The following is a 24,074-nucleotide window of genomic DNA, read 5'->3' as shown; positions in this document are numbered from 1 at the left end:
ATCCTGTGATGAGTTACATCAACTAGTGTTTAGGCAGAAAGACAAGGAATGGAAGACAAGGGGAAAGGGAGATGATTCAGGACAGCTGCTCCTTTTAAGGCTAGGTGAACCATTTCATAAGGGCTAATTTTTGTTTTTACAATAAGTCACCCATTGGCCCCTCACCTGCAAAAAGACAGTGAGGGGGGAGAAGCTTGAAGAGGGCCGTCTGGGTTCCCTGATGTATCTGAAGTCACTGTGCTTTAACGCAGACATGGTATTTCATCTAACTTTCTCTGTGGACCTTTTATATTACCACCCTTTGTTGTTCCCAAGGTACACTTGGGGAGTTGGAAAACTCCCCCTTGATGCAGAAAATGAAGCCCTAGGCCAAGCAAACCAACCAAGGAATGGCCCCTCCCTTGGAACCCACACTTGCACATCCTCCAGTATTCCAGATATTCGTAGAACTATCTTTTCTCATTCCAGGCAAGAGATTTCTCTCTCCTGTGACACTGCTTCTGAGTATCAGAAGCGCTGATGTCTAAAGTCAGCAGGCGACAGACTTAGCTTTGGCTTTTGTAAGAGTGGATGAGACTTAACTGTCCTGTGTGGCAGCTTCTCTTGGGAGCAGAATGTGCAAAATAAACAGTTGCTGAAAAGCATAAAGAATTAGCCGAGCGAAAATCTCGAGTTATTTGTTCGGCAACTGAGACACCAGTGACCTTACAACGCTTAGTCCAGGATGTTTAAAGCCGGCATGAATGAATCTTTACCATGCTTCACTCTCATCATCGTGTAAATCTTAGACTTTCCGTAGTAGTGACAAATTAATTCAAATCCATCCTGGCTGAGAGAAAGGATAGAAACCAAGACCCTAGTGGTGCTCTCCTCTCAACCCTTTGGGGAGACTAGCCTTGGTTGCCCCGCGACCCTGGAGGTTACAGCCGGGAGAACCCGGAGGCACTAGGACCTGGATGGCGCCTGGCTGAGCCGGGCTCAGGAGGGCGGAGGAGTGGAGGAGGGAGGCGAGGGAAAGGAGGGGTGCTCGGGGGTGGGGGAGTCATTTAAGCGGAGCGGGCGCCGCTGCCGTCGCCACTCACAGTCCCCGCGCGCTGCTCAGAGCCGGAGGGAGTGCAGTGAGCGGGCGAGCGAGCAAGTAGAGGGGGCGCCCGGGCCGTTGTCTGAGCTCGGACCGGTCGTCTCTGCAGCGCTCCGGGGCCCCGAGGGGAGCGAGAGGTTGCCGAAGAGTGCAGGAGCAGAGCTGGGAGAGTCCTCGGCGGAGGCACCAGTCCCACTCCACCGCCTCCTGTGCCAGCCGGGGAGTGCTCGCCCACCACCCTGCCGGCCCAGAGCCTGTAGCCCGGGTCCCCGCTGTCCCAGGGATGGTCTAGGAGCCTGCAAGGGGCTCGGCGCTCCATTCCTCTCCCGGGCTCTCTGCCTCCTACCGACCGATCCCAGCTGCGCGCCCCGCCGGCCCAGGCCGGAGAAGTTAGTTGTGCGCGCCGCTTAGCGCGCCAGCCAGCGTCAAGGCTAGAGAAGGCGACGAGGTGCGGGGACCATGGGCTGGGGCTGGAGGAACCGCTGCTGCTTCCCGGGACGGCGGGACCTGCTGTGCGTGCTGGTGCTGCTCGCCAGCTGCCTGCTCCCAGTGTGCCGGACGCGTGTCTACACCAACCACTGGGCAGTGAAGATCGCTGGCGGCTTCGCTGAGGCCGACCGCATAGCCAGCAAGTACGGATTCATCAACGTAGGACAGGTAGGTGGCTCAGGCACTGCACCTAGAAACTAGCTGTTGGGGGGCTTCTGGCCCCCTCTGCTTGGACCCCTCCCCCTTTTCCAGATGTACTTCTGCAGCTGCAGCCCGAACTCTAGGGCGATGCTCCCGCTGGCGCGTTCCTTTCACAGTCACACGCACACACACACATCCCGAAGTTGCTGGGATCCTTGTTTAATTTGTTTTTACAAGCAGTGCGGGACAGGTAGGGTCTTTGGAAAATCTGGAGTGCCTGTGCACGGGCTCAGACTCGTCTTGGACCTTTGGACAGCCGGGGAGCGCTACTAGCTTGAGAAAACACACCCCTGCAAGTAATCGTGGAGGGGAAGGTACAGAGACCTTTGGGAGGCCAAGGAGTGAGAAGGCGGCTGGACCCAACTGGGAGGCGAAAGCCTGGATTAACCTCTTGGGCTACAGAACTGCTTGGCTCTCGGGAGCCTGGAGCGCCTCAACTGGAGCTGGGGTGGGAGGAGAGAGGAAGGGGGCGGGACACCAGGAGGGAAGCACGAATTTAGAGGGGTCCTGGCTGCTGGTTCGCCTGGCTGGGATCCAAGTGTGGGCCCCCGGAGCTGGGTGGGGAGGGACCTGGGAGACCTTGAAAGCCACTGGACGGATTCCCCTCAGGGAATTTGGGAATCTTCTATAGGGGTGGAACTTGAGATACCCTGTTGCAGCGTGTTGTAAGAATGTTTTGATGAAGTTCCTTTGGTGGGTTTTCTTTCGATTTGTCATGCTGAGAGAAATGCCAATACATTTTTATGGAACCCTGGGCAGCGCTACTGGTTTGTATTCTGGGCCTAAATGCCCTGGATTTCGTCTTCTTTCCCATGTCCCTAACAGAAACCGGACTGGAGAGGGCTCTGTAAGCGTCCCTCCTTAAGGACCTCACAACTTCTTTGAGACTGATCCAAGGAGGGAGTCCTGTCGTGACTCTGACACGACTGGGGTTGAGTGTAAACCTAAGGTTCCTACCCGAGGGCCACAGGGGCGTTATGGAGTGTTCACATGGTGTTTCAAGGCCATGGGACAGGAAAGTGACCATTGGTGCTGCTGAAGAAAGAGGGCACAGATGGTTTCAGGGACCATTTTCTTTGAACTCCATGCCTAGGATGGCGGGGCAGCCCCCACCCTGCTTTGGCCACTGGGGGAAAGAGCTCTGTAGCCTGCTTCTAGAAAGAAGCTGGGAAGCAGCTTTGAGCCTTCAGAGGACAGGAGGGAGAGGTCTTGCTCTTGACCCTCCGGAGGGAGGGAGGATGTATTCCAGAGACCAGGGCAAGGGGCATGGTTTATGTCCCCACCCCTTCCCTTGGTCTCCTAAAGAAGTTAGAGCACCCAGCCAGATTTTGTTGCCTGAATGCCTGTCACCCGCAGGAGAATTGCCTCGGGGTTCTAGTGACCTCTTCTGTGAAAGAAACACGGAGTCCATTCTTTCAGGAGACACTTTCAGTTCAGCCAACATTCAGTATCATCTATGCCAGCCGTATTTGGGAGGCTGAGTTCTCAAACCCATACTTCTTTCTTAATTTCAAAAACAACCGTGGTGCCCAATTGACACACAGCAGATCAGGACACTGGGACAGGAGACTGACCCCAACCTGCACAGCCATGATGGGGACCTAGGACTCTGGTCCAGGATGGCTCCTCTGTGGATCTTGCCGTTTAGAGAATCCTTCCACCTAGTGTGCAGAAGGGAAGAGTAAAATCCTCATTTCCCTGAGATCTAGTTGAGTAGCTCAGTAGACTGGAAGCAAATAGCCAGTCACTGCTCACTAATGCTTCCTTTAGAAGGACCTGGACTTGTTGATACCAGGAGGCTCCTTAACTTGCAAGGCTAGAGAGACACTTCTGTCCTCCTGGACTCAGAATGGAGCTTAGATTGCAGAATCCAATGGCCTTGAGTGAGGGGAACATGGTTAGCTCATCCCCTTTGAACAAGCAAACATGTCAGTGTCCTATAACCTCTCCTGGCATTTTACAAATGTCTTTATAGTAAAGAGCCTTTCCATGTCAAAAGTAGTACTACAAAAGTTTATACATACATAACATGAAATACTATTTACTGTGGTTTTTACAACCCTATTGTGGAAATACAGCTCTCCCTGGGGTTATTGCAGAGGATCCCTGAATTGATGTAATAACTAGTGTAAAGAGATCTGCTATTGTACAGTGTAAAACATTCTCGTGCAAATCAAAGGAGCGTAAGCTTTTGGCTTAGGCGAGGTAAACTGAATTCCTGTGTGCAAATCATGGCACTGTAAAGGCAGAATGTATTTCGTATTCATCCTTTACTGTGCTGACCTTTTAACACTTTAGACATCCTTTTGTTTTTCTTTCTTTCCAGCAATAAACCAGCTGTGGTTCAGCTTAGGGCAGTAAATAATTTGCCAGTGTCTCTGGAATGTTTTCATGTTTTGTGTTGGGGGCCTGGGGTGTTAACTCGTGTGTCACAAGAACTTGTTTATTATTTCTGAGGTAATTTATGATCCTCGTAGCATGTCTATGTATATATTCTGTATGATATTCTAGGCCAGTAGTCAATTTTTACCACAGTAAAGCTACAGTGTTGACTGTCTACTTAGAATATCAATGCAGTGTTTTGTGTAGCATGTTAGAATTTAAAGGTAAGATTTCTGGCCTGGAGATTCCTGCAGGAAAGTGAAGGTGGGTCTCTTTTTTGTTCAGGGAAGATAGGATGTTCTGAGTAAAGGGAGAAGCAATCACCCAACAAAAAGGACCCTTAGAAGGGAGTAGTAATGAGTGTTGTCTCGCCTCTGGTTATGGAGATAGCATTGTGCTTTCTGTGTTTTTCCTGAAATGCTTCCATTTTATGAATGGTTTATGTTCAAATTCTGAAGTGATGCCTAGCCATAATTGTTGCTAGTAGTTTGTTATTATGTCAGCATATATCAAGTTTTGCTTGCTAGGTCAGCTGTGGGAAGCCTGGAGTGGGCAAGCTGAGCTCAGACTAGGAGCCTCTGAAGTATCTAGATCTATCAGACCCTATTGGGATGCCTAAGGGTAGAAGATATGCATGGCTGTTGGCCTGCTTGGGGAAGAAGCAGCCTTTGTCCTCTATCACTAATTGTCACTAATTGTGTCCTCAAGTCTTTGAGTTAACAGTCTCCTGGTTAGGGAATTGGTGATGGAATAAGGTCAGATACATACTGTTAATTGTTGGTAGACTAGGTCTGTATAGAGAGGAATGAATTTCTGGTTATTTGAATCCAGGGAGAAGATCTCTTGTGAACAGATGGTTTGCAATGTGCAGTTGCTGTATTTATCCTTCTATGAATTGCCTAGAATCATTGATTCCAAGCTGGAGATTACTGATAGCAGTCTTCCTCACCACCAGCCTTGTCACGTTTTAAGCAAGCCTCCATAAGGGGAAAGCCAAATGGAAGCTATCCTGGGATTTGCTTTACATGGGGCTCCCCCAGGGACATATGGGCGTGGAGACTGTGGAGGCCACTGTGGAGGCTGTACAAGTGAGAAAGTCACTGAACTTAACAACATGCTTGTGCCTCCATCTGTAAAATGATAAACCTTATGGTAACAGAGTTGGTTAACTATGCACTGCTCAGCACACAGGCCGGAGGTAAAAGGTTTCTTGAATTCGAATCAGAGGAGGAAGGTTGAAACAAGTGAGACCTAAATGTTATTTAGATGTGTTGAAAGGAGGACATTTTTTTTAATGGAAGATACAAAATGTAGATGTCAGGTAAGTGAATTTTTTATGGCTTGGTTAGGTGAGTTTTGTACACAGGGAGAATGATTTTCTGTTTCAACTAACCATTTAAGATGGTTTAAAAACAGTTTTATGTTGAGCTTAAACAATGAGAGCTGATGACCCCGGATGGCAGCATCCTCCCTCATTTGTCTTTGCTGGAGCACCTTAAACATAGGCTGAGCTTGCTGGAGATGTTAGGAAGGAAAGGGCAGTATGGAAAGAGTGGGGTCTAGGGATGTAGCTCAGTTGGTAGCATTGTACAAAGAGCTGAATTCAGTCCTTAGCACCACATAATTTGGGCACGGTGGTGCATGGATTGGGAGTTCAAGGTCATCCTTAGCTATATAGTGCATTTGAGGCCAATCTGGGCTATGTGAGATGCTTTCTGAAACTGAAAATATCTGAAGAATAATCATATTATAAAGCATCTTGCCTTAGCATATTATGTTAAATCATATTTAAATTTAAGTGTTAAAACTGAATGTTATTTGTACAACTAAAGTCAGAATAATTTTCCAGATAAGTGTGAAAAGATCTTGAGTGGGAAGAACCTTATTCAAAGATGCTGATGCCTGATTTACTGATTAATTTTGACCTGCAAATAATAGTATTCTTAAGTGCTGATGAATGTTGAAGAGAGAGTTCTGGGTATTCCTGGATAGCATAGAAGTAGGGGATGTGGCTAGCCTGATAGGTTGCATGCAAGTGGACTGAGTTCCCCTAGTAAATCTGTAGGCATTTTGTAAACAGGAGAGTAAATGAATGGTTAATCCCATTTGATCCCTATGTGATACATCTAGCCTTGCACAGGATAGCTCTTCACACCCAAGAACTCATCCCTGCCTTGGCTAGCTGCTCTCACATGCATATTTCTCATGATGAGACTGAACCAGAAAGTCCATGGCCTGATGATGATGGAGTATGTGTGTAGGGCTGTTGTATTAACCTCATAGACAAAGAATGGCTTATATGAGGCCTTTGGGGTTCTGTTTAACTTTTGAAAAGCATTTTTGTGAGCCCCAAAGCTGTTGAATTTGCCTTATCACAATCTTTCATGGGCTTCTTCCCAGAGGTTTTAACTTTAAAGGTCAGCCAGAGAAGCAGGATAGTATGCTGGGAAAATGTCCAGAGAAAGGGAGTCCTGACCCAGAAACACCCCTTGGGATGGGAGGGGTATTTGTGTTATTCGTTCAAGTTCTGTGAAGTAGAGCCTGGCTTCTTCCCAAGGCTGAAGTGTCTCCAGGTAGTGTTTTATCTTGCGACCACATTACTCAGTTCATTCAAGTTGGTTCTACGACAAGCTGGCTTTGGCTTTCTGAATGCCTGTAGACATTCATGCATGCTCAAAAGATACAATTATGCATAGGTGTTTATATGTTGGTCCATTTTTGGTTTTATAAAAAATAAACATTGAACAGTTAAAGGTGAAATTACTTGTGTGGTGTTCTCATTAGTTTCTGCAGAGCACAGCTTTGTATCTGAGAGTACCAAAGAGAGCAATTAATATCAATAAACGTGTTGATTGAATGAATCCTGGGAGAAAAATGAGAGCAGAAAGAAAACAAGAGTAGGAGTGTGTGTGTGTGTGTGTGTGTGTGTGTGTGTGTGTGTGTGTGTGTGGTTTTTCCTTTTGTTTACTGACCTGGCCCTCTGTTCCTTGTTTGTAAAATAGGGCACCCCTGTTCAGCCTTGTTAGGGGGATTGCTGTTAAAATCAGGTCTACTAACAGTGAAGATGAGTATTTGCTAAAATAGTGCCCCAAGAGCATTTTGTGTTCCGTAAGGACCCTGGAGAGTGACAGGAGCTGCTCAAGAAAAATGAGTGAACATCGTGGTAACTGGGGTCTTGTGGAATGGAGCCATTGTGATTTTCCAGCCTTCTGTGGTTCCCCTGTGGGATGTCATGAAGGACAAAAGGCAGAGGAGACAGCATTGTACCTGCTTTTGCCTAAGAGGAGACCGAGGGCTATCTAAGCTTTTGCACAAGAGCCATGAACACAGTTTTGAGCTTGAGGCAACTCATGAGCCAACTATGCCTTACAGTCTCCTGGTTGGACAGGTCTGGTGCTTGCCAATTATGCAAGACCTTTTATTTCAATAATCAAAATAACATCTTTTTAATTTAACCCCACTGTGAATGTATATAAAAGAATAGTGGAGAAGTAAAACTTGAAACACTGGAGGCCTGTAAAGAATGCAGAGGGAACATTTTCAGATACAGGTGCCTGGAACTCAACCACTGTCACTTAAATACACAAATATGTAAGCAGATGAAGACACAAAGGGATTTTTTTTTTGAGACAGAGTTTCTCTGTGTAGTTTTGGTGCCTGTGCTGGATCTCACTCTGTAGACCAGGCTGGCCTCGAACTCACAGAGATCCACCTGACTCTGCCTCCTGAGTACTGGGATTAAAGGCATGCACCACCACTGCCCAGCACAAAGGGATTTTATTGGTTGAGACAGATCTACATTCACACTTCTGAAAACAGCAGGTAAATTTTTTTTTTTTTACAGAATTTATGTGGTCTATACTTTTTTCATAACAACCTGTATTCTCACCTTAACTAACTTCATTAACTACAGCATGACTTTGTTTTATTATAGAAATATTAATGAGTTTGATCCTAGGAGCGTTCACAATTCAGACAGAGGTGTATTTAAGGCAGTCGGCATGTGTGCCTCATAGTCAGCTCTTAGGTATTTGGGTACCTTCTTATGTGAAGAACGGTGAATTCTGAATATCTACAGCCAAGTTATTTTGTTTTTAAGAGAGTGATTGTGGGCTTGTCTAGCTCAAAAGTCAGAGGTGATGGTAATGTCTGTGATGGCCTCATTTCCATGAGTGAGCTTCATTCTTAGGGAAATGTTTTTCACAAAGCCTCAAAACTCACGTGAGTCATAGTACTTCTCTTACTTGGCAGTGGCATTAAACCCCCAAAAGGAATATAGTGTGTTCTGATCATTGAATGGAATCATGTCCCCCACATTTGGGCCAGTAATTTGTCTAAGGGGATAGAGGTTCATGGGCGGGTCATCTTGGGCCACATGTCTAGCTTTGAAGTGAGTGAAATGTTGATCTCTGCTAGGCAGTCCAACACTTGAGGAGGGGCAGTTCCCTAAAGGAAAATGAAATTCTGTTACTAGAATAAGAGAAAACAGATGTGGGACAGGGAATGACCCTACTACTGATATGATTATATAAGGCCATGGATGCCTAAGTTAGTTCCAACATTACCAGGGAGGATCTGTTATACTGAAGTTCTATGAGTAGCGAATAAAGCACAACATGTTGCTTGAGCAAACATGGAAGTCTCCGCAGATTGTGAGATTGTGAGATATTTTCTGGGACTAGGGATTTTTACTTACAATTAGCATTTGGTGGAGCAGTGGAGACCTGCCCAGTTAGTATGGTTCAGTTATGCCTGGGGAGTATTCATAATGAACTGGAGGAAGGAGAGAATAATAGAGGTTGTTATTAATAATGAAATTGGAAAGATTTGGAAGTTCCTAAGGAAGTACATTCAGTAGGTTTTGGTGACTAAGTGGAAGTGCGGTTTGAGAGATAGGGAGAATGTCAGAACAGCTGCAATTATAGCCTCGGGACCTGGAGAATGTGGACTCATTTGTACCATTTGGACAGTCTGCGGGAGCATTTTTAAAGAGAGAAATAGAGATTAAGCCTTAGTTTTAAAGAATTTTGCTTAGCTTATGTGCACAACATCATGTTTTGGCATATGGGTATGTATGTGTATATCTCTCTACATATGTAGATGTATACACACATAAAGAAAGGTACTAAAGAGAAACAAGAAAATCTGTCATTCTTCATATCTCTCTGGAGCCCTTTAATTTGTTTATTAAAACTATTTTATTTTTAAGATTTTTGTGTCTGTGTGTGCCTGTGTGGGTGTATTTGCATGTGAATACAGGTGCCTGCAGGAGGCAGAGACATCAAGTTCATCTGGCTCTGAAGTTACAGATGGTTGACAGCTGCCCAGGGTGGGTGCTGGGAACTGAACTTGGGTTATCTGCAAGAGCCATATATACTATTACTCACTGAGTCATCTTCAGCCTATTTGTTTTTTAACTAGGACCTAAAACCTAGCCTTTTAACGGCCAGGTTTTTTTTTTTAAAATAATACCATATTATTCCTTTAGTATTTCTGTTGTGCAATAAATCGCTAAGTGTTTCATCCTGTACGACGCTGCTCTTTTTGACCTATGCGTATCATTTCCTCTTCCTTCTCATCCATGGTACCTACCATTCTCCTCTGTTTCTGAAGAGCTGGCTTTCATACCTTCAGATCCTACATACAATCGAGATCATCTGCATCAGATGGAAGGGCCGGTGCAGGGAAATTTCCTATGAGTGGAAGAGCATGTAGCTCAGGCAAGAAGGAAAGGTCCCTGCAGGTGGACTTTACTCCTCAGTCCACCTCCACGCAAACTGTGCAAGTTTGTAGGAAGCGCACTGTGGAAATGAATTGCCAAGGGATGGCACATGGCCAGAGGGGGGGGGGGGGACTGTGAATCAAAGATGGAGGAATGTCCTCATTTAGTCAGCGAAGGAGGAAGGCTGTGGATGATGGGGAGAGCAGAGCAGAAAGGTGTAGTTGAAGAGGTCCCAAAGGAAAGGATGTGTCCACCTAGATCTGCAGCAGGGAAGTGTGCTATCAGGAGACTCCAGGAGGGTGAGAGTGAGTAGAGAATGGGTCTCTAGAGTTCTTAGCAAATGCTCTGTTGTACAGCATGGGGGCTTGGGTTGCGAGACCACGTAAAGCAAGCACAAAGCCATGACCTGCACATCCGCTTCTACTGACTTTTCTGGGTGCCTGTCCTCTCCCTCTTTTCCTCATCAAGATGTTGTAATCAGGGTGTAGATCCAGGACAGAAGATCTTTGAGCCCTAATGCCATTACTTCTAAGCTGGGGGGCTCCAGACAATCACCTTAAGCTTTCTGTGCCTCAGTTTCCTCCTGTGTGTAAGGAGACAAAAACATTATTCCTCCTCGCAGGATTGCTGTGAGGATTCATGGATGGATGCACCAGTGTTTGAAATATTATTAGGAAACTCATAAAAAAAAGGATAGGCCACTGTAAAATGAATTTCCAAATAGGAACACGTTTCTTTTGCTGCTTGTACTTATTGCTCAGTAGGTATTGATTAAACAGATGAGTAAAAGAAAATGAACCATTGATTGGTTTTGCATCATTTTGTTCCTCATATCAGAGAGGTAGAGTTTACCAGGTGAGAAGGAAGGCAAAGGGACTGTGTGGGAGCTGAGGAGCAGTAGTTCCTGAACACAGGAATACTGTTTTGAAATGATTGAACAGTGTCTAGATGGAGAGGTAACTGATAAGGACAAAGGAATAGGGTGGGCGTAGGGCTGGAAATAAAAAAAAAAAAACAAGTGGATGGCTAGTTCCAATAAGCTAATGATTAAAGCCATTCTAGAGGGATTTTGTTGTTTATTTGAAACAGGGTCTCTATCTATCCTGGCTGGCCTGGAGCTTGGAGTAATCTTCCTGCCTCTGCCTCCCTAGTGATGGAGTCATAGGCATGAGTCACTATGCCCTACCCCAGAGGCTTTTTAAGCTGCTCCCTATAGCAGTTCTGTTTGATGATAAAGTCCAAGGTGTGACACAGGTGGATGGAGAGAGGAGAGCTGAGAGCTGGTGGGTTGGAAGGGGTCAATAAAGGGAGGCTGAGATGCTGGAAAGGGTTATCAGTGTGGGTAAGATGATGATTGAAGTGATTTGTGCTGGTTTACCCACTGGGCTGGTAAACGTGAAGTTTGCCTCCCATTTCAATTCTCCTTGGATAACTGTAGGCATTATCTCTGCTTTCCACTACTGTGTGCTATTATTTGCACTGCAAGTCCTGTACGAACTTAAGGGATAAAGACAGACACGCTGGTGATTGCTTTCAACCCCCAATGTGATTTTTTTTTCTTATTTGACTTAAAAACTGAGGATTGCATTGAGCACTCAATATAGAAGAAACAGTGTACACAGAAATTGTAAAAGCAGAAATAATACTTAAAGTTGATTTCTTTTTTCTTTTGGTGTTATGACTTTTTCTGAGGAGACATGAACAGATGTCTCTTCACCCTAGGTAGGGCACACATGACGAACTGAAGAAACTATTCTATTTCAGTCTGTTTTATTGAACTGGTGTGCTTACTGGAGTTACTTATGGGAGCTTGAGTGAGGGTTGTTTGCAGCAGTGTGGATGACTCAGAGGATGTTGCATCACCAAAAAGCCAATCCTAGCATGGGTGACCACTCAAGAGAACTGCACCCCTAAAGCTCCCTGTACAACTTGCAGACAGGCCCAGTAAACCATCCTCCCGCAGACAGCTGATTGCTGTTGTGAATCTTGGAACTCTTTGGAGTTTCTTGAGCCTAGTATGTTTTATTAGTTTCTCATGAGCCATGTTCTTCCCTTCAGAAAGGACTGGTTCAGTTTGGAGGCAATGGCTGTATAACATTTGGTTTTGAGGGACAGGGACTCACAGTGGTGTCCAAGATGGCTGGCTTTTCATTATGGCACCCAGGCTGGCCTCAAACTCATAGTGATCATCCTGTGTCTACCTCCCAAGTGTTGGGATTACAGGTCAGGTATACTCTATCAGACCTGCCTTAAAGGATGATTTTTAAATGATATGTACTACGTCATATATAAGTTCCTTCAGCTCAGGTAGTCATATAATCTGCTTTCCATCTCTGAATTATGATAGATAATTATAATTTATTCACATGCCACATAGCCCGACCTTTATATACATATTTTATGTAGCATAGTGAAGCACAGTTCTGAACATGTTGCTGTATGTATCCTTGTTCTGAGTCTTACTGCCTGGAGGATATGGATTTTAAATTTATTTATAGAGTGTCCTTTTTATAATGTAGAACCATTTTTTTTCTTGTCAGATGGGTAATATGCTGACATCAAAACAAGGTGTGAGAGAGGAATTCCACATAATGATGTGAGCATCCAATCATTATTCTTATGAGTCAAAAAGATCTGTAATATATAGCATTCTAAGATTGCTCCATACAATAAGTTAATCTTGTTTGCATTTGTATGTTAATCTGTATGTTAATTTAGAATTAGAATTACAAAGGAAGCATTAAGTTCCTAGTGTAATTTTCTGTGCATTGTCTGAGTGGTTAATTCTCTATTGGGAAAATTATATTTTGGATACCATGCCAGCATCGAAACTCAGTTTTATTAAAGCAAGTCTTTCCATGATGGTTTTTCCAGTGTTCCAGTCTCTCTCTCTCTCTCTCTCTCTCTCTCTCTCTCTCTCTCTCTCTCACCACACACACACACACACACACACACACACACACACCCTCCTTTCTTTCTCTTTAAGGAAAAACAATGGTGGAGCTGATTTTTTTGTAATAATATTCGTACATAAAGCATTTGGTTTTCTATACTGAGACACTGGTACAGCTGTGAAAATATAACATTCTCTCCATATTGATGTTCCCAGGCTTGTGTCTTGTTTTCTCTAATTGAAGTTTCTCAACCAAAATAAAGCTTGGTCTTGCACACTCCTTAGAGTGCAGGGAGGGGGGGCTAATCCCAGAGCCTTTAACATTGTAGGCAAATATCCATAGCTGCAAAATTAGAAGGGTACTGATTGCTTATGCTGGTGTTACTGGAAGGTTTAAGGGGGCCCTTCTTCAGGCCCCATGCATTGCTGAGGAAATTAAGGTCCCCTCTTTGGGTTTAGTCTCGTTAATAAGAGAATTTATAAATGGACTCAAGGGGAAGCTCAAGAGCGATTTTTATTAGAGTTTGGGAGAAAACAGCAGGGCAGGCAAGCTGTAAACTTTGGCAGTTGTAGAGTGTGTGTTGAGGGGGATTGGGAGTGGGATCTGGAGAGGAAGAAGGGAGGAAGCCATTCCTGGCTTTTGAGCTAAGCTGGCTTGTTCAGCAGTGGAGGTCAGCAAGCAGCCACGCTGCAGTGAGCACCTGTGTAGTGCAGGGGGATGGCTCCAGAGGAAGGAAGGGGGATGGATGGCTCCAGAGGAAGGAAGGGGGATGGATGGCTCCAGAGGAAGGAAGGGGGATGGATGGCTCCAGAGGAAGGGAGGGGGATGGATGGCTCCAGAGGAAGGGAGGGGGATGGATGGCTCCAGAGGAAGGAAGGGGGATGGATGGCTCCAGAGGAAGGGAGGGGGATGGATGGCTCCAGAGGAAGGGAGGGGGATGGATGGCTCCAGAGGAAGGAAGGGGGATGGATGGCTCCAGAGGAAGGGAGGGGGATGGATGGCTCCAGAGGAAGGAAGGGGGATGGATGGCTCCAGAGGAAGGAAGAAAGCCTGGAGGGCTAGAGAAAGCATGCCTTGCTAGAGACCAGTATCTGAATGAAAGATGCAAAAGAAGAAAAAGTAACACTTTTTGGAGTAAGGACTAAGAAAATTGGATGGGATTAACAGAGCTACATGGCCATTTTCTAAGGCGTTGTAAGCGAGTTTTGGTGTCTTCTTAATCTAAACTACCCAGTCAATTTCTATCTTTTATCCTTCATCACTGGGACTATTCTAGCTTCACTAAACTCTCTCTCGCATGAGTGTGTGTGTGTGTGTGTGTGTGTGTGTGTGTGTACATACACGTGCACATATGTGTTGGGGATGAGAGTAAATTTCAATGCTTTCTAAGAAAAAAAATTGTAGACTACTTAGGATTTGTTACAGGAACCTTGAAAATGCTATGTTAAATGAGTCAATCATACTATTCTGTTTATGCAAAATTCACATTTACAAATCTGTTGAAGCAGAAGGGAAAAGTTGATGAGGAATGCTAATCAAAATGTCTTCTAATTGATTGCTGTGTCCTCTTTCTATTTGCTGAGAGAGGGTCACATATCCCGGACTGACCTCAAACACTGTGTAACACAAGGATGATCCTGAACTCCTGATCCTCCTGACTTTACCTCCCAAGTGATGGGATTTACAGTCATTTGACACTATCGATTCTCATTTTCAGTATCTCTGGATAAAACCACTAGGTAGTGTATGTCCCAGTTAGTGTATCTACTGGTGTGATAAAACCCAGTGGTTAGAAGCAACTTGGGGAGCAAAGACTTTAATACAGCTTTCAGGTCACACTCTACTACTGAGGGAAGTCACAGCAGGAACCTGGAGTCAGGAATTGAAGTAGAAGCCATAGAGGAACACTGCTTACTGGCCTGCTTATGGCCTGCTCAGCCCACTTTCTTGTACAGCTCAGGACCACCTGCTGAAGGGCCACACTACCCACCGTGGGCAAGGCACTTCTACGTCAACCATTAACCAAGAAAATGCCCTACAGACTTGCCTCCAGGCCAATCTGGTGAAGGCATTTTCTCAATTAAGAGTCCTTTTTCTTCCTAGGTATGTCTAAGTTGACAAATAACAGCAGCAAACAAATGACAACAACCAAAACCCCCAACAAGGACAATATACTTGTATGAGTGAATTGTGTGATAGATGGCATGCTTCTATAAGGTTGTGAGGATAATTCATCAGTACCTATTTGTCAGCCATTCTAGTAGACATGACCCTGTCACATCTGCTTGTTCAGGTTAAGTTTATATGAGATTGGGAGGAGGCAAACTGTAAACTCTCGTGACATAAGTAAAGTACCCTGCAAGTGCTGTTAGAAGGCAAAATGCATTAGTAGATTTAAAAAGTGAACATCTTTGGGACAGCTGGCCAGAGAGGTTTGTGCAGGAGGAAATGGTGAATTAAGTACCCGAATGTTAGGAGGGAGCTATCCACAATGCTGCCTGCAGCGAGGTGGGTCCATGCAGAGGAGATCGCACATGGAATAACCCAAGGAAGCAGCCAGCTGGTGTGGGGTTGTGATGGCTGCTAAAGCTGTTTCGTTCTGAGGTCACCAGTAGCTGATATGTCTGATACGTTAAGACAAGTGTCTTTGGCTTTTAACGATTTCTTCCCCACTTGACTTGAAATAGCTGTGCCGTTTGTCCTTCCTACTCAGCCTTGTAAGAAAGCCAAACTGAGCATCGATCCCTAGATGTGCGCCACACCTTCCTGCGTCTGTACCTGTCTTTGTACTCAGAATGCCCACCTCTCTGTTGCCCTGCAAATTCCATGTCATCTCAAAGTCACCTCTTTATCTACTCTGGAAATATAGCTAAAAATAATATATAGGCAAAATTACGGTGACCTTTTCAACTCATCCATCCCTATTGTGCTTCCCTTTGGGGATTTAGTACAGTTGAGTTTTAATTCCTTGGTTTCCCTCTCATGGGGGACCCAATTATGACTCCACTTTACAGCATGCTGCATGGTGTCTCACTCCATAAAACAGTCATTATATTGGTTGAATCCTAAAACATTTACAGACACAGTGTGCAAAACAAATCTGAACACTGGAGAAAATTTATAAAAATGTCTATAGCCCAGCCCAGGAGGAATGCTGATCAGAGCATAATATGTTTGATAAAGAGGTGGAGTAAAAAAATCAGTGAAATGGGACTTTAAAACTCAGGCTTTCTGGGAAATAGCCCAATATTTATCTCTTACTATTTCTGACCTTGGCGTTGTCCTCGGGGTCTTTTTTTTTTTCTTCTAATTTTTGATTCTTGGGAACATTATTTGTGTGACAAAATAAGTATGACAGTATCCAAGTCATGAGAGCCAAGTCCCAGTTCACCCTGGGAACAGGCTTGCTTCTCCATGAATCTCAGTGAGTCCTAAGAGCCTGCTAGCTGTGATAATTGTCCTGAAAATGGCAGTGTCTGTTGGGACAGTGCAAACCAGCATAGAGCCTTCCCAAGAAAGAACAGACTGGTAGTAAGAACACAGTTTCGGGTCATAGGCAGACCACTATTTGTGCAGAAACAGTGCAATGGCAAACAGAAGCAGATCCAGCATATTCTAAGGTCCCTGAAGCTCACTGAAAGATGAGCAGTGAGATCTTGTGATGGCCGTAGATACAGGGCAGGGCCAACTAGGACTGGTCATTTTGAAGGGCCCAAACTCTGAGGTTAAATCTGCACAAGAGGGAGGTTTAGATTGCAGCCTCCAGAACAAACAGACATAAATTAGCCCTGTAGCTTAGACCATAAGGAGTGGCTTCTGAAATAGCCTGGGGGATAGGAAACACACTTAGGACAAATAGCCCAAACATTTATTGGGAGTTAACTCCCTTTAATTACAGAAAGAGCATTCTCTTGGTTGAGTGACATGGCCAGATGCCAATCTCTCAACTGAGATGGGGCTGCCCATTTGACCTACCCAGGGATGTCAGATCCAAGGCCTCAAACGACTAGGCCTTCAGGCTCAGGCAGACAGAAGGAGAGATGAGTGACTTTCTGGGTTCCATGAAAGAGAGATGGGAATGAGTTTTCCCATGGGATGTGTGATTGAAGAGTAGAGCGATTTCCTCCTCTGATGTGATGGATCTCAGTGCCAAGACTTTCACTTGGTTCAGACTTTTATAAGCCTTACCCTGGCCAACTGTCTCTTCCTCTCCCAGTCAGAGTTGATGCCTTCCTCCTCTCCTGTCCATTCGATGTTCAAAATGTCATTCACTCTGTTTTTTCCCTTCTTTGCACATGGACTGCCATGTCCATTTTCAATGTCCGAACCCCGTGAGGCTCAGATACTGCCTGTTTGCAAGGGCCACTTCCAGGATAAAATTATCTGTGGCTGAAACTTCCTGTGTTTAAACTGTTATCAAACCTTGCTGGCTTTTAATTGGCATTTGACATTTTTATCACGCATGCAGGTTATCTTTCTTGTTTTCTTTCTTTCTGTTTGTCATTTTTCCTTCCGTGTGTGTGTGTGTGTGTGTGTGTGTGTGTGTGTGTGTGTACAGTAGTCCTGGGTAATGAACCCAAGGCCTTGTCCATCTAGGCTAGCATACTATCATTGAGCTGTACCAGATGTTTTTGTATTTTTTATTTTGAGATAGAGTCTCACTCAGTAGCCCAAACTGGCCTTGAACTCACTCTGTAGCCATGGAAGAACTTGAACTTGTGACCCTCCTGCCTCATCCTCCTGAGGTCTGGTCTAGCCAGTAATTTCTTTAAAACCAGGGTTTCTGTCTGGTCCATCTTCAAATGCCATATGACACCTAGAAGGGTGCTCAGAAGTTAAAATGGCCTCAGAAATGTATTCTGAAATGGATAGATGATAAGTCAGGGAGTCATAAAGAGCGCCAAAGTCATTGCTGCCCATGATGTGAGAGTTTATTGATTTCTAGAGTTCCATGTGCACAAGTGACTTCAATTGGCAAATGAAATGTGAACGGAAGTGACACCTGTCCCTTTATTAACAGTCAGTGGGTGACTCCTGGTGATGGTCATCTGGCCGAGTGCCTGGCAGACATCCAGGTAGTGATGCTTCATTAGCCTGGGTTCTTGAGGGGGTCTCAGGAAGAGCAAGCGCACAGTGGGAGTGACACAAGCTAGAGATAAAGTATTTCAGCTGTCAACTGCTTAGTTTCTTGGGTCATCTGTTGTTGCAATAGAACCCGTTTCATCATGATTAATACAAAAGCCCAATCTTAAGAGTTTCCCTCTTAGTCTTATACACAATTTAGGCTAAGATGTGCCATAGAAGGACAAAAAAGAATCTCTACAAGAACCCTGCGGTTTTAGAGCCAGTCCTAAGTGATCTACATTAATAGCTATGTGCTTCCCAAACCAGAAAAGCAGGAGACAGATGAGTAGGTCTTTGCACATATGTGGTCATGTGATTCTCTTGTTTAGAGGAGATTCGTGCTTCCTGAAAGGAGCCTGGGAGACCCTGGAGCTCAGTTGTTCTACATTGCTTTTCCACCGTCTTACTAGACTGAGATTTGGATTGTGAGTTCAAATGTAGCTGTCAATGACTGGTAAACCTGTTCAGAAGTTCAGGACTTTCCTCTTCCCTTTTGGGAAGGCAAACATTTAATGTGTTATAGGTTATCTTTTATTTTCCCCTATCAAATAAAAGTTTTATTAATTTAAAAAAATGTTGTTCTTGTAGTGCCATTTACTTGGAAGGCTGAGGCCAGAGGGTCATGAGAGCCTGGGAATTCAAGGCCACTCTGCAATATCATGACACATCAGCTCAAAAGAAAGATTATTGAATAGAGGGCAGGACAGTCTTGCTTCTTGCCCACAGCTCCTGTGTGTGATTTCCCCGGGACCTTACTGTGCTGTCAGAGTTGTGACACCCTCTGCTGCAGAATCCACTTCAGTTTATGGTCCCTTTCCAGGGGGTGCTATGCTCTCCTGCTTGGAGAACTGCTCTCACAGCATGTGGGATCTTGCATTCCCTGATTTATGTGATGTAGACACAGTAGGGAACATCCTAGATGTAAAATGCGATGGCCCGAGTCTCCAACTGTTGAATGGAGTCCAAAGCAGCAGATTTTTCTTCTTTGGCAAGACAGAGCTGAAGCAATGTGCAGGGATTTGGTTTGCTGATTCCCAATCTGCTAAAAACTGCAGTAACTTAACATGGGAGGGAGGGGGGTTGTGGGGGATAAGTGCTTCATAATGTGGAAAATACTCCAGAGGTCATGTGGCTTGCTGTCTTAGGCTAGCTAAATACTGTGAGGCTTAACATTTTTTGTTTTGTTTTGTTTTTTTAAGTTGACATATTGCATGTGGGTATGCGTGCCCCATACTTTCATTACAATAGGCAAAATTTTATTTTGTTCAAGCAAAAACTGAAAAAATAAATAAATAAAGGCAGTATTGAACCTTGAAAGATTTTTTTGACCACTCTAGTCCCTAGAGTATGGAGGCCATCTCTTGCCAGCGTACACTGATTTCGCTTTGAGTTTTCCCCTTTGCTTCCATTCTGTCCTCCATTCCTTGAAAATGTTTTAGAATGTCCACACTATGCTGCAGGCCATCCCAAGCAGGGTACACTAGCATTGCACTTGGGACCTTTTATACTCATAGATGCAGTATATCTTCTTGCTTTAGAATAAATTGCTCACAGCTCCTTGGCTTAAAATCACAATCCCTATTTTTTTGGGGGACTGTGAGTTAGTTGGTAGATTCCTGTGCATTTAGTGGGTCTAGGGGCCTGGCTAACCTAGGATGGCTTTTCTCATGTGTCTGAGGATTGCTACCCTAGTGTGCAAATCCTTTTCAGATTTCTGTTTGTGTTTTGTTTGCAAACATCCCATAGGTCCAAGCAAGTCAGAGTGTTAATCTAAGCTTTAAGAAACGGAGATAAAAGTTTCATCTCTTGGTAAGAGGAGATATAATTAATTGTATCCACATTTTTCAGTGTATCAAGGAGCCTGCTATAGTTAATTAGACAGGAAGCAAAGGTGTGCCAGATGATGGTAATATCTGACACAGGATAGGAAATAGGGAAAGGGAGCTGGGATGTGGTGCAGTCCTGTAGTTTAAGCCCTTGGGAAGTGAACCCAAGAAGATCAGGAGTTTAAGGCCAGCCTGAGCTACATGAGATGTTAGAATGAAAGTAAGGAAAGAAGGGACAGAGGGATGGAGGGAGGAAGGAAGGAAAGAAGAGGCAAACTCATCAGAGAAGGGAGAAAATAAATCAAAGGCCAAGAAAGGGGAATATCTGAAAAAACTACTCACTTGCCAGTGGTTGATGAAGGAAATCTTCATGGGGAAGGTGTCTTAGGGTTTTATTGCTGTGATGAGACACTGTGACTATGGCAACTCTTATAAAGGAAAGTATTTAATTGGGGCTGGCTTACTGTTTCAGAGGTTTAGTCTGTTACTATTATGGTGGGAAGCATGAAGGCACACAGGCAAGGCAGGATTTCTACATCCAGGTTGGCAGGAAGAGAGAGTGACACTGGGCCTTGCTTGAGCATTTGAGACCTCGAAGCTCACTCCTAGTGATACACTTCCTTTAATAAGGTTACACCCACTCTAACAAGGCCACAAATTCTAACCCTTTAAAATAATGCCACTTCCAATGAGCCTGTGGGGCCATTTTTATTCAAACTATCACAGAAGGTGAGTAAAGAAAAATTTAAACAAGGTGAGGGGATATAGACCTGAAATGAAGGTCATGAGCCAGAGAGTTATCTTAGATGGATTTTGAGAAGCCCAATGATCCTGAATGAGCACAGGTGTGGTAGAAGATGACGTTGAGGGGTCAAGCAGTTGAGTTGGGAGGTAGGGCACACCCCATCCTGCAAGTGCTGTTTCTCCCATTTTAGTGCATTTTAGTTATGCTGAGCTATTTGATTCTGATTTAGTAGATCTGAGATGTGCTCAGAGATTAACATTTCTAATAAGCTCTCAGCTGTAGCACTGTTGCTGCTGGGAGTGGTCCTGGGATTTTCTCTGAGGGGGGAGGGTGCTCCTTAGGATGCTCTCAGTAGGTCCTTGTTTAGAATATTTAAATGCAGACATGTAATATAAAGGGTGGCATTCTCACACAGTGTAGTGTCAAGAACACTGGATTTTTGTTTGTGATAGCTCCCATCATTGGGATATCTTTTTTATCCACAGAGCATTTTTGCTTTTCTTTGTTGTGAGCAACAAACAACAGGACCTAGCTCTGGATTCCTGCTCTTCTCAGTTTTCTGCTAGGTTTGTTCCAGAACATACCTGCTCAGCCTCCTTGCATTCATTCAAGTCTGGGTGACTGGATGTCTTCTCACTTAGCCCTTTCCCACCCTGGTCCTTGCTCCAGTGTCCCAGTGGCTGTCAGTCCTGGCTCTACATTTCAAATACCTTGTGCTTTCAAAGATACCTTCTGAGCTGGCCTTGGTGGGCTCCTCCTGCAGCTGCCCCTCTTATCTATGGTTTTGCTTTCTGATGCCTCAGTTATTCCTTGGTCAACCTTGCTCTAAATATATTAAGTGGAAAATTTCAGTAGTAAAAAATTTCATGAATTTTAAAGAACTTACTATAATATGTTAAGCATTCTATTTTATTATTATTAATTTTAAAAAATTCTTACTGTGCCTAATTTGTAAATAGAACTTTATTGTAAGTATGTGTTATAGGAAACCATAGTGTATACACAGTTGGACCATCTGTTCTCTCAGGCGTTCACCAGGGGTCTTTGAACTACCTCAGTGGGAAGAGGAGCATGATTTATAAGTCATGCTAAGAAACAGTGTGCTGCTACCCCATTCCCTCCATCTATCCACTCATCCACTCTGGTCCCTTTTCTTACCATCCAAACTCATGAATCATTAGCTTATTTCCAACTCTATTACATTTTGTGTTGAGATAGTCTGGTTGTTGCCTAATTACTATCTTTTGTATTTGATTTGGGGGGGAAGATCTGCAAATGAAAGATCGTGAGTAAGTACCTGGTGATGTTTTGTATCACATATTTATACTTTCCTGTTATTGGTTCTGAGTGGCCCCATCCATACACCAACTCGCTAAGAATACTTCAGAGTCTTACCCAGGATAGGACCCTGGAAACAGCCTCGAAAATCAATTGCCTATTTCTGTTATCTCCCAATGAGCGTGTAGATGGTTTTGTGTCCTGGCTCTGTTGGAATACAGCATGCATTTGAGAATTCTGATCTTGTGTGTCTCAATAGGAAATAGTCTACACTGTGCATCTCAGATTGGGGCTCCATCTTCACCTCTTTAAAAACATCTGGCCCTTCATTTTATGGGAGGGCTAGGTGACATCTCTTTAGCACGGCTATATTTTGGTGTTACATTTAAGCATTCGTGGCTTTTTTTGTTTTTTTGACTTTATTTATTTTGTAACATACCAGAAGCCTCAAAATAGCAGAAGTCACCTGAGATCTGACTGAACCTCTCATGAATCTTGCCCGGAGCTTTCTGATTCCTCGGAGACAACTTTCTTCATGTTTAAATCTAGTTTGCAAAAGTAGACCTTATTTAAGAATCCTGATTTGTTGCTTGCTTGTTTTTTTGAGACGGTCTCTTCTCCACCTCAAGCTGATTTAGGATTGGTTCACTCTTTACCCCAGGCTAACTTCAAACCCCTGGTTGTCCTTCTCCCTTAGTCTACTGCGTGTTGGGATTACAGGTATGAGCTGGCATACCCGGTTTCCTTTTAAATGAGTTTTTCTTTTTTTCATATTTTTAATTAGGGTGGTAAAATCAAATTAGAGCAGTAAATAATTGGAATTGCAACATATTATCAGCAAAGTGTGTCACAGTCGCCTGTATCATCATGTACCAGGAATGATTTATGTGCAACACTGATTTGTAATATATTTAAACTAATTATTAACTCAATCAGATGGATTGACTTGAATGTTATCATAAAGGGCTCTGAGATGTGAGCATGACCAAGTACCATAAAATTTATTACTTGAATATTGCTGGATCCAGTGATTCCAATAAGGCATTGCCTTTTGCCCCCATTCCACCACAATAGAAATGGTTGTTTTGTACTATTAGGAAGAAAGTGTGTATATGTGTTTTAATTAACAGTAATTCGTTTGTCTTGAAATAAGTTTCTTTCAGTAGTCTCTAACTTTGGAAGAGCCCTGGTGTTATTCTCATAAAATACAAATACCCTTAGGTAGTTAGACTCTTCTGTTTTTTTTTATAGTTGAGAGAAATAATATCATGTAGACCAGTGGTCCTTAACCTTCCTAATGCTGCAGCCCTTTAGGTTCTCATGTTGTGGTTACCCCCCCAACCATAAAATTATTTTCATTGCTACTTCATAACTGTAACTTTGCTACTGTTATGAATGGTAATGTAAATATTTTTTAGAGATTTAGAGGTTTGCCAAAGGGGTCAAGACCCACAGATTGAGAACCACTGACTTAGACTTATATTCTAGAATGTAGAAACCGGAACCTAAAAAGGGCATATAAATGGTTCACTGCCCAGGTATTTAGCAGACTTGAGCTATAGCATATTCTAAGTGCTGATTATAAAAGCAAATGCTGAGCATGCCTTATTAAAAATGTTCAAGTTGCTCTGCAATCCCAATGCATGGGAAGTAGGGACAGGAAAAGCAGAAGTTCAAAGTCATCCTCAGCTGTGTGATAAGCTGACAGTGCCTGGCCTACTGTCTTAAAGCACAACAAAATGGAACAACAACAAAACTCAAAGAATGACAAATAAAAGTGTTGAGAAGCTTCTCTGACTGTCTTGGTCCTTTGTTGGCTGCATACTTACATTCTGACAAAATGGCGCAGCAGGTAAAAAGCACCCATCGGGTGAGCCTATTGTCCTAGTCCAAAGTCTGGAACTCTGGGCAGAAGGAAAGACCAGCTCCTGAAAGGCTCTCCTGTGACTTTCACATGGGAGATCACAAACATCATAAACACATAATAATAAACAAATAAAAATCATCCACATGTGAACTCACACACATCAGACACACAATCATAATAAATAACTAAAAATAATTAAAGAAAAGAATCCCCATTGTTAACTTTGTATTTTGAATGGCTTTTCTTTCTTTAGGAGTTTGACATGTTCTAGGTATGAGGAGTGCGGTCTGCAGGCTTGCACTGTAGGTCTAAGGCATTCTGGCAAGCATCTCCATTTTGGAGGTAGTACTGTTTCCTAGGTCCGTGAAAATCTAACTCTTTCCTCCCTTTCATTTGACTGCTAAAATAGGATAATTTTTCCTCACTTTGGTAGAGGAACATGGTTAAAGGATAGTTCACAACTCT

At 43.9% G+C, this 24,074-nt stretch overlaps 1 protein-coding gene and 1 non-coding gene across 5 annotated transcripts in view; one reads left to right on the top strand and one right to left on the bottom strand.

The window, feature by feature from the left end:
• Nucleotides 1–1,009: 1,009 nt before the first annotated feature.
• The window catches only part of Pcsk5 (proprotein convertase subtilisin/kexin type 5), a 434,887-nt gene continuing 411,822 nt past the window's right edge, over nucleotides 1,010–24,074 (top strand). For all 4 annotated transcript variants that reach the window (XM_076560923.1, XM_076560919.1, XM_006995970.4 and 1 more), the window contains exon 1: nucleotides 1,010–1,738. In XM_076560923.1, coding sequence (XP_076417038.1) covers nucleotides 1,541–1,738 — 198 coding nt within the window. In that variant the 5' untranslated portion in view covers nucleotides 1,010–1,540. The remainder of the gene's footprint in view (nucleotides 1,739–24,074) is intronic.
• LOC121827025 (small nucleolar RNA U13) lies at nucleotides 12,410–12,509 on the bottom strand. Its single transcript, XR_006069171.2, has one exon. It is a non-coding gene; the product is annotated as a small nucleolar RNA U13 (small nucleolar RNA).

Source organism: Peromyscus maniculatus, chromosome 1 (genome assembly GCF_049852395.1).
Source record: "Peromyscus maniculatus bairdii isolate BWxNUB_F1_BW_parent chromosome 1, HU_Pman_BW_mat_3.1, whole genome shotgun sequence".
In the NCBI taxonomy this organism is placed as follows: domain Eukaryota; kingdom Metazoa; phylum Chordata; class Mammalia; order Rodentia; family Cricetidae; genus Peromyscus; species Peromyscus maniculatus.
Note: the sequence above shows the minus strand (reverse complement) of the source record. Positions and strands in the feature narration are given on the sequence as shown.